The 17545-nt window shown below is 36.0% G+C and overlaps 1 protein-coding gene across 1 annotated transcript in view; it reads right to left on the reverse strand.

The window, feature by feature from the left end:
• Positions 1–841: 841 nt before the first annotated feature.
• Positions 842–17545, reverse strand: part of LOC110451427 (multidrug resistance-associated protein 5-like) — a 57023-nt gene continuing 40319 nt past the window's right edge. Inside the window, exons 19-32 of the mRNA XM_021499439.1 lie at positions 17063–17228; positions 15975–16172; positions 15009–15196; positions 14028–14186; positions 12948–13077; positions 12337–12619; positions 10985–11171; positions 10166–10255; positions 8555–8744; positions 7803–7962; positions 6600–6678; positions 5198–5311; positions 4401–4565; positions 842–2778 (exon numbers count right to left, since the gene is read on the reverse strand). Coding sequence (XP_021355114.1) covers positions 2680–2778; positions 4401–4565; positions 5198–5311; positions 6600–6678; positions 7803–7962; positions 8555–8744; positions 10166–10255; positions 10985–11171; positions 12337–12619; positions 12948–13077; positions 14028–14186; positions 15009–15196; positions 15975–16172; positions 17063–17228 — 2208 coding nt within the window. The 3' untranslated portion in view covers positions 842–2679. The remainder of the gene's footprint in view (positions 2779–4400; positions 4566–5197; positions 5312–6599; positions 6679–7802; positions 7963–8554; positions 8745–10165; positions 10256–10984; positions 11172–12336; positions 12620–12947; positions 13078–14027; positions 14187–15008; positions 15197–15974; positions 16173–17062; positions 17229–17545) is intronic.

The following is a 17545-nucleotide window of genomic DNA, read 5'->3' on the forward strand; positions in this document are numbered from 1 at the left end:
TTACCTCTTCATAAATCCACCATCAGATATTATACCTGGACATTTTACCCCTTCATAAATCCACCATCAGATATTACACCTGGACATTTTACCCCTTCATAAATCCACCATCAGATATTACACCTGGGACATTTTACCTCTTCATAAATCCACCATCAGATATTATACCTGGACATTTTACCCCTTCATAAATCCACCATCAGATATTACACCTGGACATTTTACCCCTTCATAAATCCACCATCAGATATTACACCTGGGACATTTTACCTCTTCATAAATCCACCATCAGATATTATACCTGGACATTTTACCCCTTCATAAATCCACCATCAGATATTACACCTGGACATTTTACCCCTTCATAAATCCACCATCAGATATTACACCTGGGACATTTTACCCCTTCATAAATCCACCATCAGATATTACACCTGGGACATTTCACCCCTTCATAAATCCACCATCAGATATTACACCTGGGACATTTTACCCCTTCATAAATCCACCATCAGATATAACACCTGGGACATTTCACCCCTTCATAAATCCACCATCAGATATTACACCTGGGACATTTTACCCCTTCATAAATCCACCATCAGATATAACACCTGGGTTATTTTAACCCTTCATAAATCCACCATCAGATATTACACTTGGGACATTTTACCCCTTCATAAATCCACCATCAGATATAACACCTGGGACATGTTAGCCCTTCATAAATCCACCATCAGATATAACACCTGGGACATGTTAGCCCTTCATAAATCCACCATCAGATATAACACATGGGACATGTTACCCCTTCATAAATCCACCATCAGATATAACGCCTGGGACATTTTACCCCTTCATAAATCAACCATCAGATATAACACCTGGGACATGTTACCCCTTCATAAATCCACCATCAGATATTACAATCTACTAAAACCATACATTTCTTTTCAAATTTAAGCACCAGTACATTTCATTCTAATAAAAATATGTTAAAATTAAAAATTTACTGTACTCGTAGGCGCTGTATTTGAACATAGTTGTTGACCTCTGAAACCTCCAATGAGGGGATATCTCCCTCATTGAAAATGTAGAACGAAATGGAGAAAGTGTGTGAAACACGACTGAAACTGCTTTGCTCTATTTATCTTTCCCTTTTTATGTATCAAAATAACTCCAAAAAGCATTCATTTGATTCAGACACACCTGTTCTGATCATTACACACACCCTGTTGTAACTATGAAATCATTGGACCACAGGATGTAGATATTGAGTGTGTGTGAGTTTGGACGTAAATAAGGGATTTTTGAGGGAGATAATGGAAAGTTGTGGTCAAAATCAGGGAGTCTTCCTTCTAGTGAGGGAAGTTTGATAGCTCTGATTGTATGAAACACTTGCTGATTGGCTGATTTAGTTGCATGAGTCCTTAATAATATCATAATGATTATATACATTCTGGGCAGTCTCATAAAACATATTCATGCTGTCATACAAATATATAGAAAGAAGGAAAGCCCTTCTCTCAGTTTGAAAGGAATGCACATTATGTCAAAATATAACTTTGTGACAAAACTAAATTAATTGAAAAGGTATATTTAAATGTCCTACACAATATTTTTCTAGCATAATAAAGTATATATTTCATCCTACCTACTTGTGATTCTAAACAATACATGCCAATTTTTTGTCTACAGTATCTATGATTAGTGACTCTTAAGGAGTCTAACTGCATTCACGATCTAACTGCATTCACGATCTGCTTTTACATTTACCCAGTAGCCTCCCCATAATTTTGTTTCAGATTTAACTGTAGCACATTTGACAATTATTTAGGTAGAAGAGTTGGTAAAGGCAACAGTACATACATCTGATGTCCAGGGTTCGAATCCTGATTTAGCTCTGTTGATATCTTACACTCAGAATACTGCAGTTAATTATATTTCATTTATTTCCCCATATTTCTTTCATGAAGGCCCCACATTAAGTAAAGTTTCCTTTTTCAAAATAGATTGACGGAAAGTATAGTCATGCAAGAAGAATGTTCCTATGCACAGATACAGTGACAGTACTAGTGGTACAGGGATTCGTAAGGGTAGTCATTCTAAGCCTACAGTAATTGATGATTTTGAAAATTCACATGTGAATATCCTCCAATGTTACGGCACCATAATGAAGTTTTAATATATTTACTAATGGTGCAACGTATGTAGACTTGTGAAATGGCTGTGATTTGACGATATTCAAAATATTTTTACATCAGCTAAAGCCAATGAGTGAGGCAGTGTTCATTATCTTATAACAAATATTTCCTGAAGCGAAATTCAAAGCTGATTCTACATAAGTATCATCCGCCTTGGTGTTTTTTTTGAGGAAGAGGAAAAAACAAGATAGACGCCACTTAGATTTATCACTGGCATTTGCTCCTGGGGACTGAAATATTGGTACATGGAGTGACAATGTTCATCATTTATCTTTTTTCCCTTTCGAAGAAAATTTATAGTACATTAATTTTCTTTAAGAAAAACACTGTCCCTGGACAGATTTAAATTTTTCAAAGTCTTCCATTAACAACAATTAAAACCAGTGACTTTCATGAATGACCATAATAAGCTGAAAATTGAAAAGAATTAAATAAAATTGATTAAATTAGAAAAGTTCCCATAAATGGTCCTGCATCACCTAGGTTCATATTGGCCTTCTGTAGCATCCAGCATCATTTTAAATTTGGATTTAGGGTTGGAAATCAAGGAAGACGGAGAACCAAATTCAGCCACCTGCAAAAAAAATGAAAAAAACCCATACTGTATTCTTGTTTTTTGGAATAAAAATCAGCATAATGCTACGTATCAAAGTTATACATAACAATTTAACTTATAAGAATCTAATTTATATAATGGTACAGATAATGGTACAGACAGTTTTTCGTTTTTATATATCTGAGTTGCATTTGAAACGGTTCAGCTGGTGATGCAGAAATATTCTCTGATAAATGAATGCACTTTGACTGAATTGAAGGCAGAGCTAAAAAATGCCCAGTTTCAGAGTTTTGTGACAATTAATAACTAACAAAATATCAAGAATAAGATGTCTTTCCACATGTTTTATCGACAGGAACATTAATAATATTTCATTGCATAATGGAGCTCCTGGCAAAATCAGTCTTATTTTGTGCAGAGATTGATTTTTGAACATTTTGGGAATAATAAGAATTTTCAAATGATTTCAACTGACCTAAGTGGTGTCTATACACATGTTAATTTTTCATATCAATACAGTAAAACCCTGTTGTAATGCCTGCCGTTAAACTGCCAAAACCGCATTTCACCATTAATTTACTAAGAACAGATTTCTTCCAAAGTAAATGCACCCGTTGTAACGCCAAACCCGCATACCGCCATCCACCATAATATTCCCAAAACAAATGGTTAAAAACACACTATTTTTACTTTGTTAAATACCGTCAATTTGAGTCGAGTACAGGTATATGCCAATGACAGGAATGTTACGTACGTGTGTACATTGTATTGTTACATGTGACTGCCCACTGACCAGGTAATCAGCTGTATGGTTGTGTACACATGAAATCATTGAACCATAGCTACACCTTTCTTGTCTTTCTACAGGTAAGTTTTACTGCAGAAATTATGATGAATATAGCTCACTTCTATAACTGAGTCGGACATTCAGAAATGTTAAGCGATACAGAATTTTGTGCAGTCAATCGGACAAAACACGGCCAGACAAACGACCATCGGTGATTTTTTCAGCGTCAGATCACCTAGTGTTTTCAAAGTATAAGTTCAGTTGGTGTGTCAACACTTGGGTTCAAAACGATAAACCTGTTATACCGCCAAAACCACAGAGGACAGAAGGTGGCAGTATAATGAGGTTTTGAAAGTTTTAAGTGTACAGAGAAGGCTAACGTTGACCAGTGTGTAGATAAATTTCAAGGAAATGATGTTTGTGTTATTTTGTTATTTTATCTGTAATAGATATCTTTTTCGAACAGAAATGACACTGATGTTACACTTCAATGTAAAGATTATATGTATCACAACAATAAATCCTTTTGTAGAGACCCCAAACATGCGTTAAAAAGGGATTTATTTTACAGAAGCAGAGCTCTTCATTTCTCAGAAAAAAATTAGTTTGAGATATGGTGTAAATATACAAAGTAATTTGTTTTTAAAAGTTCAAATTAATTGGGGTATCAGTACAACAATTTCACAAAAAAAGTCAAAAAATGGTATATTCTGGTAATTGACTGTTAACTGTATAAAAAATCTCTTCAATTTCCAGATAACACAGGATCTTGATTGGGAGATTAAGACATTTTTCTCAACAGTTTTCAAGGAAGTCTACAAAATTATTGAGAATATTTAAATTTAACACTAACCTTGCCATCCTCCATTACAAGAATTCTACTACAATTGAGAACAGTGTTTAGTCTGTGGGCGATTATCAACATGGTACAGTCAGCGAATGCCTCCTTAATGGTGGTCTGTACCAGGGCGTCAGTCTCCGTATCTATAGCTGCTGTCGCCTCGTCTAGCATCAGAATCTGTAACAGTCACCATGACAACACACAGTGAAACAACTAATATGTGATTTTTACACCATATCATGGAATTCCTTCAAACTTCAAGTCATTTCGTGACAGATTGTGAACAAGTGCTAGGCGTTTATAACAGCTGGGCTCCTATAATTGACCAAAGCTCTTCCAAACACTGGATAGGATGTCATTTACAGGATAACAGAAACATATCAGCAAAATCTGAACCAATTTGACATTAAAGAATGTCATTTTTGACTCATAGTGTGTCAGTCAATCAGAACACTTGTTAGCTATCTTTGATGTTATCAGAATCAGTTTTACTGGTAGTATGAGTAAATCAGAAATCATCATGGTGGTAAATTATAAAGTTGAAAAGTTAAAAAAAATGTTAATGACAAAAGCTATGTAGATTAAGTATGTAAGTATGAAATGCGACTTTAAGACCTAATAGATAATTGACTACAGACACAATGGCTGCTCTCAAATAGTTCTGGAAAATCAAGGTCACTCAAACGTTTGACATATATACTGATGATATAATACATTTAAGCATGCATGTGAATCAGATTATAGTACTATATGCGAGTAGATCAAATTACTTGTTATCACTGAACCATTATACATGACAATGTATGTACCTTACTGTGACGTAGCAGAGCCCTGGCCAGACAAATGAGTTGTCTCTCACCCACAGAGAAATTCTCTCCGTTCTCCACCACAGTAGAGTCTAACTGCTGCTCCAGGGTGGCAATCTGTAAGACAATAAACATATTGAAATCTTAGACACACAGAATGTCAAATATGTGATCATGAAAGATGGTAAACTGGTGGAGTAAGGCTATACACTTAACAAAGGTGTCAGCCTCTGGGAGATCTCCCTCATTCCACATTTCCAGTGAGAGAGAAAGTGCGTGAAACGCCACTGAAACTGCTTTGTTCAATTTATCTTTCCCTTTTTATGTGTCAAGATAACTCCAAAAAGCTTTGATTTGATTCAGACACACCTGTTATGGTCATTACACACAACTAGCTGCTATGAAAATAATCTGTACTTTCATTGTACTTGCTCCTTTTTTAAGCGAAACATTTTCTCTCATATAGATCTGGAACATGTTTCCATTTCATATGATTTTAAGAAAAAAGTCTAAATATCTTCATGAAATAAATCTTCTGGACAACAACATAAATTTCATATGAAATAGAAACATTAAGCCTTTTTTAACCATATTGTAATTATATTCTAGGAAAAAACATGGGTATCCACTTTTTTTTGTCCTTATGTCTTCAACGTCTCTGTTCGGCATAATGCCCAATAGCTATTGTTTTAAAAATAAATTATCTTGATACTGCCATCAAAATGGCCACCTATTACATGAAGTAATTATATGTATTCAAATATAATTCTATTGTTAAAAAGTAAATACTATCCTTCTTTTTTTTTGCATTTTAAACTTTATGTTTTCTAAAATAGCATTAACAGAAAGAAATATTACCAACTATGCAAGAATTTGCATACAAATATAATTAACAAATATTATCAGTAACAAACCAATGCTTACTAATAGGCCCATGCTCAGTAATAGGCCCATGCTCAGTAATAGGCTTATGCTCAGTAATAGGCCCATGCTCAGTAATAGGCTTGTGCCCACTAATAGGCCCATGGGATATGTCATCGAAGGCTCAGTGTGTCTCACATTGTGGATGAGACAAGAAGACTATAGTTCGATCCTTTGATGTACATCAAAAGAATCTTGTGGTCGCATAACAGTAAAAATTGACTGGCTTTGAAGTTGGGTGTCGCCCCTCTGTAATCTTTAAAGGACAGGAATCAGACTAGCGATTGGTCAGGTTTTATTACCCGAGACCAATCAAACAGCTATCTTTGTGTCTTCAATTCTGTTATGACATATTCCAGGGGTACAGAGAGCGAAAGTGAGCGTAACCCCAGGAGTATCTAGGATGGCACAGAAACAAATCATAGAAGAATATAACAATGAGACCCCCTCCCTGAACCCCAGAGATAGTGACACAGACACTCACAGCTTCTTTAATATGACATTTTTCTAATGCATCCCACAGCTGTAGATCTGTGTACTGCTGAAACGGGTCCAGGTTATATCTGTCAACAAAGACAAGATGTTTGTGAAAATAGCTGTAGTGTCAGCAACTGTTTAGGGTAACAGTGAATCTCTTTGACTAATTCACCCCTGAAATTTCATAATGAACTATTCCAACCTTTGAATTGGAAGAATTTAAATGTGCCTTCAGGGGTGAATGAGTTAAACCTCTTACAAAATTAGGTACAACAACTTGTTCAAAAGCTGTTGGTTGTAAAAAAGTATAATTATATTATTTTTAATACATATTCTCAATAAAATACAATTTTTTATTAATGCATTGTTAAATTTGTTTGGCCGATTTGGTTTTTCAATCAAGACCACAAACATTTAATAAAACAAACGGAAATAATTGATAAACATGAAGATAATGGAAATTGAATTCAATCTTAACTCCAGATTTGTTTTCATGAATGTAAAATCTTAATAGAAATAAGAAACAAAGTGTATAAAACAAATTTACATGAATTCCAATATTCACGAAATAAATATAATATTTGGGAGACATGAGTTACCCTGCTGCCATGTAAAATCAGTTTGTGACAATTTTTAAACAAAAATTACAAAGTTGTTACAAAATGCTGACATTTACTTGACTTTTGTATATTAAGACCTTGCTAATAAAGTGTTGTCTCAATTTCTTTCAAAATGAAGAAATGAAGTAGCTAAAATGATGACACTGAATTGGTTGATAATTTTCTATGAAATAGCAACTTGACCTTGAACTTTGCACCCTGTAGCACAAAATCATCTGAGATATTCTCATATCAAACTTGACCTTCGTATTGAGTTTGATAAAAATCAGTTCAGAAAATTAGAATCACAAAACTGATGACACTAAATATTGAGACTACACACTGCTTAAACAGAACAAAAGCATATCCCTTACCCATAAAATGGCAGAGGCTTAAAAATGATACTTTTTTTTCTTTGAGTTATAAAATACTGCTTACCAGAAAATTTGACCAGGCAAAAATTTCCCAGTACACAGTATAGAATCAATGAAAACTCTGACTATGAATGTAAAATATCCAATAGGGTGAAAACTGTATATAAACAAAAAGTATACCGACTAGAGTCAGGGATTGATATACTATGTACCCAACACAGGTGAGCAATCACATACCTTACTGTTCCTACAAAGAGGACAGGATCCTGAGGAATGATGGCCAGTTTTGATCGCAGGTCATCCAGACCAATGCCACTGATGTCCATCTTGTCAATAAGGATGGAACCGGATTCCACCTCCACCAGGCGGAACAGTGCCACACCCAGGGAGGATTTACCTAGTAAATCATACATTTACAAAAATCAAAATCACAGGGAACCTTTTCCATCTTTCCTGTCTGCTACAAATTAACAAAATAATTCAAAATTGGAGAAAAGAGATGAGTAATTTGTTTTTAATTCCCTACCTGACCTTTTTTTGTACAAAGACTGAAGAAAGAATGACAGTTGTTTTTAAGTGTGGCTGTATTTGTATCTGTCTTGTTTTAAAGACTCACCTCTACATTTCTAACTATGGCAGCCGTAGTATCAGTGGCTGCCTTTTTAATATGGCTGTCTGATTTTGAAAGATTACATCCATTTCATTTTGTAAAATTGAGGCTAATTATTATTCAAAACTTACCTATCTAGTAACACTGTAGTTTCAACTACTGACAAACACACGTCTGATCTTGAATTACCTTTCATTTTCATTTCAGAATATTTATTGTTCAGATCTCAGATACAAAGAAATTGGGCAACAGGCAAAGCCTTTGAGCGCCCTCTCCTTACAGTTATAAACAGTTTACACACATCATATTGAATTGAAGTAATGATAAAACATAAATATTGATATTTGCATGTCATTATGAATTACCTTTAAGCACTTACCTGACCCTGATCTCCCCACAATACCAATCTTTTCCCTAGGAAGAACTTCAAATGAGACTCCTCTTAAAGCATAAGGCAGGTTTTCTCTGTAGCGCATTTTTATTCTTTTGAATGTTATGGAACCATCTTTTGGCCAATCTGACGCAGGGCGATTTTCCTTAATGGTAGCTGGTGCTTCTGACTCCACTTCCTACAATGATAATCATTTCACAAGTTATAAGGAGGATATTATAATGCTAATGACCCATCAACAGAAAACTGCCATAAAGTTTACCAAAAACAAAAGGCCCATGGGCCTAAACGGTCATCTGACTACATGGCACCAGTGGAACTTGAGAAGAAGTATAAAAAGTGTTTTTCAAGATGGCGGCCATCTTGGATTTCAGACCAACCCAAAAAATAACAACACTTGGTCAAGACCATCTCAGGATCATTTCAGGCAATTTTGACCTCAATCCCACTAGTGGAAGTTGAGAAGAAGTTTTAATTGTGTTTTTCAAGATGGCGGTCATGGTGGCCATCTTGGATTTTGCACAGACCCGAAAAAATAACAACACTTGATCAGGACTGTTTCAGGATAATTTCAGGCAAGTTACAGCTCAATCCCACTGGTGGAACTTGAGAATAAGTTTAAAATAGGTGTTAATAAGGAAAACCATGATTGCGCAATCATGTTACAAAATGGCCACCATGGCTGCCATGTTGAAGTTTTGCCGGGGCTTAAAAATAACAACAATTTGTCGGCTTCTTTTCCTTAACATCCCCATCAGTTTTTAGCTCAATGGCACCAGTGGAACTGGAGAAGAAGTTTAAAATGTGTCTTTTAAGATGGTGGCCATGGTGGCCATCTTGGATTATAGACCGACCCGAAAAATAACAACACTTGGTCAGGACCATCTCAGGATCTTTTTAGGCAAGTTTCAGCTCAATCTGACTGGTGGAACTTGAGAAGAAGTTTAAAATGTTGAAAGTTTACGGACGGCGGACGACAACGGTCGAAGCACGAAGACTATAGGTCATCCTGACCCAAAGGGTCAGATGACCTAAAAAAAACAATATTCATGATTCAATTTTGGTAGGATGACTCTGCATTAATAAGATGATTTTTTAACTAAGTATTCAAAAGGTGACTCAGTATTTATATGTTGACTCACTCAGTATTCACAAGGCGTTTCATGATCATTAATGCCTCAGTATCTATGACGACTCAGTATTTGTATGTTGACTCCCTCAGTATTCCTAAGGTGTTTCATGATCAATGACTCAGTATCTAAGACTCACTCAGTATTAATAAAGTGACTCACTCAGTATTCCTAAGGTCACTCAGTAGTCAAAAAGTGCCATAGTATTAATAATGTGACTCAGTATCTGTAAGGTGACTTAATATTCAAAAGGTGACCCATGAACAGTAACTGTATGGCGACTCATTCAGCATTCATAAAGTGACCCTGTATCTGCAAGGTGACTCATTATTTGTATAATGACTCAGTTTCCATTAGGTGACTTAGTATTTTAAAGGTAAGTTAGAATTCAAAATATCTCAGACTCAGTATTCATAAGGTGACAAAGTATCGTTAATGTGACTCGGTGACTTGGTGTTCAGTTAATTACCTTAGAGTAGTGCTGCAGTCTCTCTACAGAAATAAACCTGGCCTCGGTCTCTATGGCCAGTCTGATGGTGAACTGGAACAGGCCTGTCAGCTACAACATAACATGTCACTCTGCAGATTTTACCTGCGACAAAATGTCACTGCTCAATCGTGATTTCTTCATCATGAATAAAATGATGCTATTTAGTTTCAACCCCTTATGTAAGTCAATCTCAATCATGTACAAAATTGCTACTATGTTTCGGAGAATAAATAACAATGATTTCTTAACAATTACTATATCCCCATATTTACCCTGGTGCCCTCACCTTGCTGTCCAGGGAGTTAGTTCTCTACCAGTCATATATTAGTCTGAAAACTAAAATGCCCCATGCAGACTAACTCCCTTGATAGTTTCCATATACTTGAATGACAATTTCCTTATTTTCTCACAAAACTGACCAAGCCAATCAGGTGAGAGACGGTTGAAGCTTCTACTGACCTGACCTCACCCCGTTGATTTTTCGAAACTTTATTTATTTCATAACAATTATGAAATAAATTATTTCAACTTATATCGATCACTATTGTTGACCCGGATATTGGCGCCCTTGGGGTCTTAATGTGGGAGGAAACCGGAGCACACCGCGAAATTAACTCATTAGGTTATGCAGGTTAACCCCATACCTTTTCACGTCCAATCAGGAAATCGAACCCAGGTCACCTTGGTAAAAGGCAAGTGCATTATTGATTGCATTACAAAATGTCACTCATGCTAACTTTATTGACCAATTGCAATGAAAGGAAGTAGCATACCCACAAGTAATAGCATATGACTTACCTGTATAGCGAAGGCCATAGCCATGCCAGCTAGAGCAGGGGTAATGGTTTCATATGTAAGGATGACCAGCAGTCCCGTTATTCCGATAACAATTACACTTATTAGGTCAAGTCTGACCGCCAGCCAACGATTGGATGAGTAGAAGAGGAAGAATGGTACTGTATTGGTGTCCATTAACTGGTGAAACCTACAAATCACAATAACACAGTATGTAACAGAACATGAACAATAAATATTTAAATATATTTCATTTTAAATCATTTTAAATATTTTAACGTGAAATTAAAGAACTCAGTAAAACACACTGTCCACTAAGAAGAAAATTGCTAATTTTTATTCTATTAAAATAAACAAAACAATTACAATGAAATACTAGTACTCTAAATTTAGTATGCAAATAGTCTAAAGAGACCTATCAGTGCCCAAAGTAGTAAATACCAGTTATCTCCCATGTGGGAGCTCTTCTGCCCAAAATATGGGAACTAAACAACCCCTTAGTCCTATTTTATGGCAGTATAACATTATTTATTGATAAATTATGTTAAAACATTGCTAAAATGATATAATCACATTCTATTACAAAATTGACCCTGCATAGTGCAGCCATATTAATCAATTTCCTAGCTTTCTTGGGATAAATACAATCCAAACAAGATTGACTTCATAATTACATCATATTTTATCATTGCTGTTTATTTTTTTCAAGAGTATATCTCATTCTTTGTAGTGTGGGTTATTTGACACATTAAAGTAGAAGTCAGAAAGTGACATTTTGCCAATTTAGGGCCATCTCCTATGTGAACATAGCTATTTATAAACCCTTATGTCATCCCATCTCTGTCGGTACAAAGGCATCTAAATGTCAAATATTACTAATATCAAAAGTAATTTGAGGTTTTTATATACAGTTTTATCACAACCTAGTTCGTAGGTCGTCTCAAAGCGATTCACAAATTATTATCCGTGGTTATAGGACATTTGCAACCAGCCAATTTCTTTCTCAACTCCCCGGGAAGCATACAGTCGGCACCCATGCACAGCTAGCATTCTACAATTTTAGCACTGCCCAACCACACGCTTATTTACAGTTGAGTAGACTGGAACAAGTAGAGTAAAGTATCTTGTTCAAAGATACAAGACAGTGCCATGATTTTTATTGCTTTCACCTGCACAATTTTCAAGTATACCTATTTGTTTACATTGAATTAATTTAAGACACTTCAATGTGAATAAATAATAATCAACCATCATTCAATTAAAATCGGCTATATCATAATAAATACATGTACAATGAAAATAAAACTGACAGTTAATTTAGCATTGAATCACAAAGAAAAATTATAAGTACTTACTTATCTAAGAATTCTTGTGATTTCCCAAATGCATGAATAGTTGTTATTCCTTGTATGGAGGCAGTCACATGACTCAGTAACGGAGAGCGCGTTGTGGAGTCTAATCGTTTCAGCTCTCGAACTCCGGAGGTGAAGATGACGTTGATGATTATGAAGGCAACAACCAATGGAACAAGGGCAATAAGAAACCATGGTGACACATAACAGATGGAAATGAGCGCGAAGATGATGGTCAGGATATTCATTAAAAAAACTTCGGCACTTCCAGGCAGTCGGACATCAACTGTGTAAATAGGTTAACACTGTACACAGTGAAACATACATATACAATAGTTGGGCTTAAGGAATGCCCTCCCATAATTACATTTGTACAGCATCTACATAAGTTTGCCAACCAAAACAGTTGCACAACATCTCAATATTAAACCTACTGGTAAATCAAACTGACTCCTTCATCAGAGTTAAAAATAAATTAAACTCTACTTTTGTTTCTGCAATTCCACGTTAAGCAAACGTCGTAGTATGATCGATCCCCTATCCTAGACACCTGTATTACCTAACGCATGTGTCAAAAACAACATGACGATAGCCATAACTATCATGATACCTACTTTCATCCATGTCTGAGGAGAACCTGTTGATGATTCGCCCCACTGGGGTTGTGTCGAAGAATTTCATTGGACAAGATAGCACCTTTCTGAATATGGTATCATGCATCTTACTGGAAGCGTGAAGTGTGACCTTAAAATATGAAAGGATGAGAAAAGATATGATTTATAGGTTGATATCAAATCAGTATATTTTCCTTGACTTTCAAGGTTTAAAGAGTTAACACGGGTATACATGAACATTCCATCCCGTTTCGCCGATGTTGTCAATCAACAAATGTGCTTCATGATATTGCAACTAACAAAATACATAAGTGAAAGCACTTCTAGATGTTATAAATAGATACATGTCCATAAATGGTCTTAGCTGTTATATTATTATTACATTGTAGAATCTTGTAAAACTTTGAGTAAACAACAACAGGAAAATGGTTTACTGATCGGTCACTAAAAAACCTGTGGGGTTTTGAGGACTGTCTGTAAATTCATGTCCCACGCCGTTAGACTTTATCGGAGGTGAAAATCTGTGAGATTTTGCCTCGCGCTGTTAGATCCTGCATGTATGGGACGTTAAACCATATTAAACGTAACCAAACTATATGCAGAGAACTGATATAGGCATAGCCTGCCATTATATTCTTTGTTCTATATATTTAAGGATCCCTGTCCCGGTGGGGGGGCCCTCTGTAGGCAAAACACTAGAGAATTTGATGCATTTCCAAACAGTAATTAACCCATCGTTACTTTTGATTTGGACTTTACTTTAGCGCAATTAGGCAAGGAGATTTCTTTTGACCTAGTGGCTAAGTTAGTTAGAGTGATAGTATTTCAATGGCTCAAATCCTGATCTACCCACTGAACTTTTACATTCGGAACATGTACACTATCATAGATTATTTTCTTTCCAATTTCATTTTTATTACTTTTTTATAAAAGTCTTGGATGGTATGGTTTTCTTTCTAGAAATGACTTATTAAAGCTAAAGTCGCGTACGTCATGCCAGATAATTCAGTTTCCAATGTGTAGTTAACAGTTTTTGACAATGGTACGGGGATCCTTAACATCTATTAACCAAATACTTACTTTCATAAAGAGAATAGTCCTGAGAAGGGTTGTCAGGATGACAACCGCAATGCCAATCCCGTAGATCATGGCGTAGAAGTTAAGATCAGGATTTTGACGGATGTTCATACTCAACCTTATTGAGGTCACATTTCCTATCATCACCTCTTCCGTTGTATTCTGAAATCAAATAAAAAAATTGTACACTTTCGGGGAATAAATAACAATGATTTCTTAACAATTACTATATCCCCATATTTACCCTGGTGCCCTCACCTTGCTGTCCAGGGAGTTAGTTCTCTACCAGTCATATATTAGTCTGAAAACTAAAATGCCCCATGCAGACTAACTCCCTTGATAGTTTCCATATACTTGAATGACAATTTCCTTATTTTCTCACAAAACTGACCAAGCCAATCAGGTGAGAGACGGTTGAAGCAACAGCACAGATATTGAAAGTGTAAATATAGATCCCAATAGATTTCCAAAATAAGCAGATGGAATATTGCTTAAATATCAAATCCTTCAGAGCATCCTGAGTCAGTACAATAAAATAGTTAAAGAATACAATTGAGCTTGGGAGATTTATAAGTCTTTTGGTTCCACTTGACCAGGTCTTTTCCCCTTTGCTTTGCCTCTGTAAATAGACCTAATCACAATTAACCAGAAACTTGTAATATCCTTTAAGCCCTTACTTCAACTGTATATTTCCCCATTCACCCTAGTTTAGCCAATATGTACCCAAACCCCCCTGATATAGCAGATTCTTACCCCCACATTTAAGTAGGTCAACCCAATGATTTAGCCTGTACCCAACCTCCATTGGTTTAGATATAAACTTTATTTATTTTACAATAATTATGAAATAAGTTATTCTAAATTATATTTATCACTCTTGTTGGTCTGGCTGTTTGCGAGCGAGTGGAAGGCCAGGAATTATCCACTGCACCACACCGGACAAACCTCCAATGGTTTAACCAGCTCTGTGCTACCTATACTTACCCCACTTCCCTGGTTTAGCCAGTAGGACAGCCACCAGCTGGTTCCACTCTGGATACCAACACTGACGATGTAGATTAGCATCACAGATAAAGCCACAAACATTCCACCCGCAGCCTGAATGTAGGTCCAGTAGGTTTTGGCAGTCACCTTTCCCTTTGCCTTCTCCTCAGTCACAATGAGTTTTCCAGCTGAGATTGAAAATGATTCATCAGGACCTTGGCCCGTATTCGTGAAACCGTTCTCATACTCGAGCAGGCTTTCTTGTAACTTGCTCAAATCATGTTACATGGTCAAACAGTCAAGTGTTAACATTGAAAACAGTCTTCGGCTAAATGTCTTTCCAAATTTTCATGCATATCATTGATAAAATATGAATAGTTTATTATAAATTCATCATTGCACAAGAAATTGAGCACAGAATCTAAGTATGAGCATGAATACGGTTTCATGAACACAGGTCCAGTACTCATGAATCTGTACTCTTGCTCAAACTCAACTTTCATGCTCCTGCTTAAGTCTGTGCTCTGGTGAGAAGGAACTCCAAATTTGTATTCCTCAAACCATCTGGGAAAATGTTCTGCTGGGTTTGGTCGCTAAGTGAACTCTTTAATGATTGGAATCCAATTTTGTGCATGGTATTATAATGCACTCACTTTGTTATCATGGCAGATTACATCATAAATGTTTCTTAAATATCAGATCTCATTCTAGTTTCAATTGAAACAATTTTGATGGGAAAAATTACAGAAGTTAGCAAGCTATTTCAGTCAAACTTCGGCAAATATTATGTTAAATGTTAATTAAAGTATGAGCTAACAAGAATGTTTATTTTGATAACTGCTCCCCCCTGAGTAGACTTAAAAGCAGGCATATTAAATTTTAAGGAACAGATATAGGAGCTGGAAGTCTATTTCCTAATATCGTAACTTAAATGAAAGAATTACTCCCAGGGGAGACTAATCATACCATTTGTAGGAGGTTGTTGCCCTGACCCGTCACTCATAGCAGACATGGTGCTTATCTGTCTGTCAACACCGTTAGCTTGGCCCTTTAGGGAGTGGTGTGAAGATGCTGACAGTGTCCGTTCTCTCCCTGAAGTAGTTCTCTGACGTGTACCTGAAAATGTTCTTTCCCGAGGACTTTTGGGTGAAGACCCGAGTCTCTCTGTAAGTTGGAATAAGTACATACAGTTACTACCTACTTATAATGGTGATCTTATATTATCAAAATCTGACTTTTTATTTGAGATTTTTGTAGTAAAACCAACATTCATAATCATTCATCACAACTTTCTAAGGAAGATTTAAATAACTAAGATAGTGTTTCCTTAAAATGTCACTTCTGGTAATCTAAAATCAATTGTCAAAGAGAAGTCAAAGTAAGGAGGACACTACAGGAACGGTTACATGTATATTCCATCTTTGCGTATTGCAGAGTTATCTTCTCTTTTGAGCAGGTATTGATTATTACGTCATTGGTTTGTGTGAGAAAATAACCTCGTTTTCTCAAAAATTGATGACGTTACTCTCACAAACAAATGACGTAACAATCAATACCTGCTCACAAGAGAAGATAACTCTGCAATACGCAAAGACGGAATATATGTTAGCACATATGTATGCAAGCAAGTGTGACAAATATTACATTAACAAGAAACAAGAACAGCCTCTAATTTGTTTCAATAACTACAACTCCACAACCCAGACGAAGTAAAAACAGTATTTGGGTGGGTGCTGCAGCACTCAAGTCTAGGGGTTCTGAAGATGGCATTGAAAGCATGATCCCAACGTACAATAGAACACTATAATGTCCCCTTTACCAGCATGCACTCACAAACATAAGGTATTAAAGCCAGGTGGCATATATATATATATAGAATCTGTTGTTTGTGCCTGAATAACCAGTTCCTAGAAATCCTCAAATTACATTATTGCATTATTGCACTAAATGATTGTATGAATTCTATATCCATGTTACACCAGGAAACTTATACACAGAAGGCAGAAAAGTATGTCAGTCATGCCAATCGTGTGATATAAGGCAGGTGTGCTTACCCCTAAATTCCTGATTTTCATCCCCTGAGTCGCTGTCTTCTTTTGCATAGAAGGTGTTGATGAGGTTGGCATACTCGCCATTGTTTTTGATAAGCTCCTCATGTTTGCCGCTCTCTGTTATCTGTCCATCGCTCATCACAATTATCCCATCACACTGACTCAGGTACTGTAACGAAATGTAATTTTTTTCAAGATATACTCAAAAGTGTTATTTTGCTATATAAACTTAAGTCAACTTTAATCCCTCCCCAAACGAGAATGGATGGCCCAGGGATACTTAATTGAACAAGAGAAGTAGTTCAAATATTTGACATATTTGAATGCTGTGACCTTGAAAGTAAGTCAAGGTCATTTTCATTTGCAAACTTTGTTTGGCTCTTTCCCAGAAGGCCACCTGCCAAATATTGAGATTCTATACCTTTCAGTTGTTCCTATTGAAAATTGCTAAAATATACCTAAAAGTGTTATTTCCCTACATAAACT

This window comes from Mizuhopecten yessoensis, unplaced genomic scaffold (genome assembly GCF_002113885.1).
Source record: "Mizuhopecten yessoensis strain PY_sf001 unplaced genomic scaffold, ASM211388v2 scaffold6015, whole genome shotgun sequence".
Classification (NCBI taxonomy): domain Eukaryota; kingdom Metazoa; phylum Mollusca; class Bivalvia; order Pectinida; family Pectinidae; genus Mizuhopecten; species Mizuhopecten yessoensis.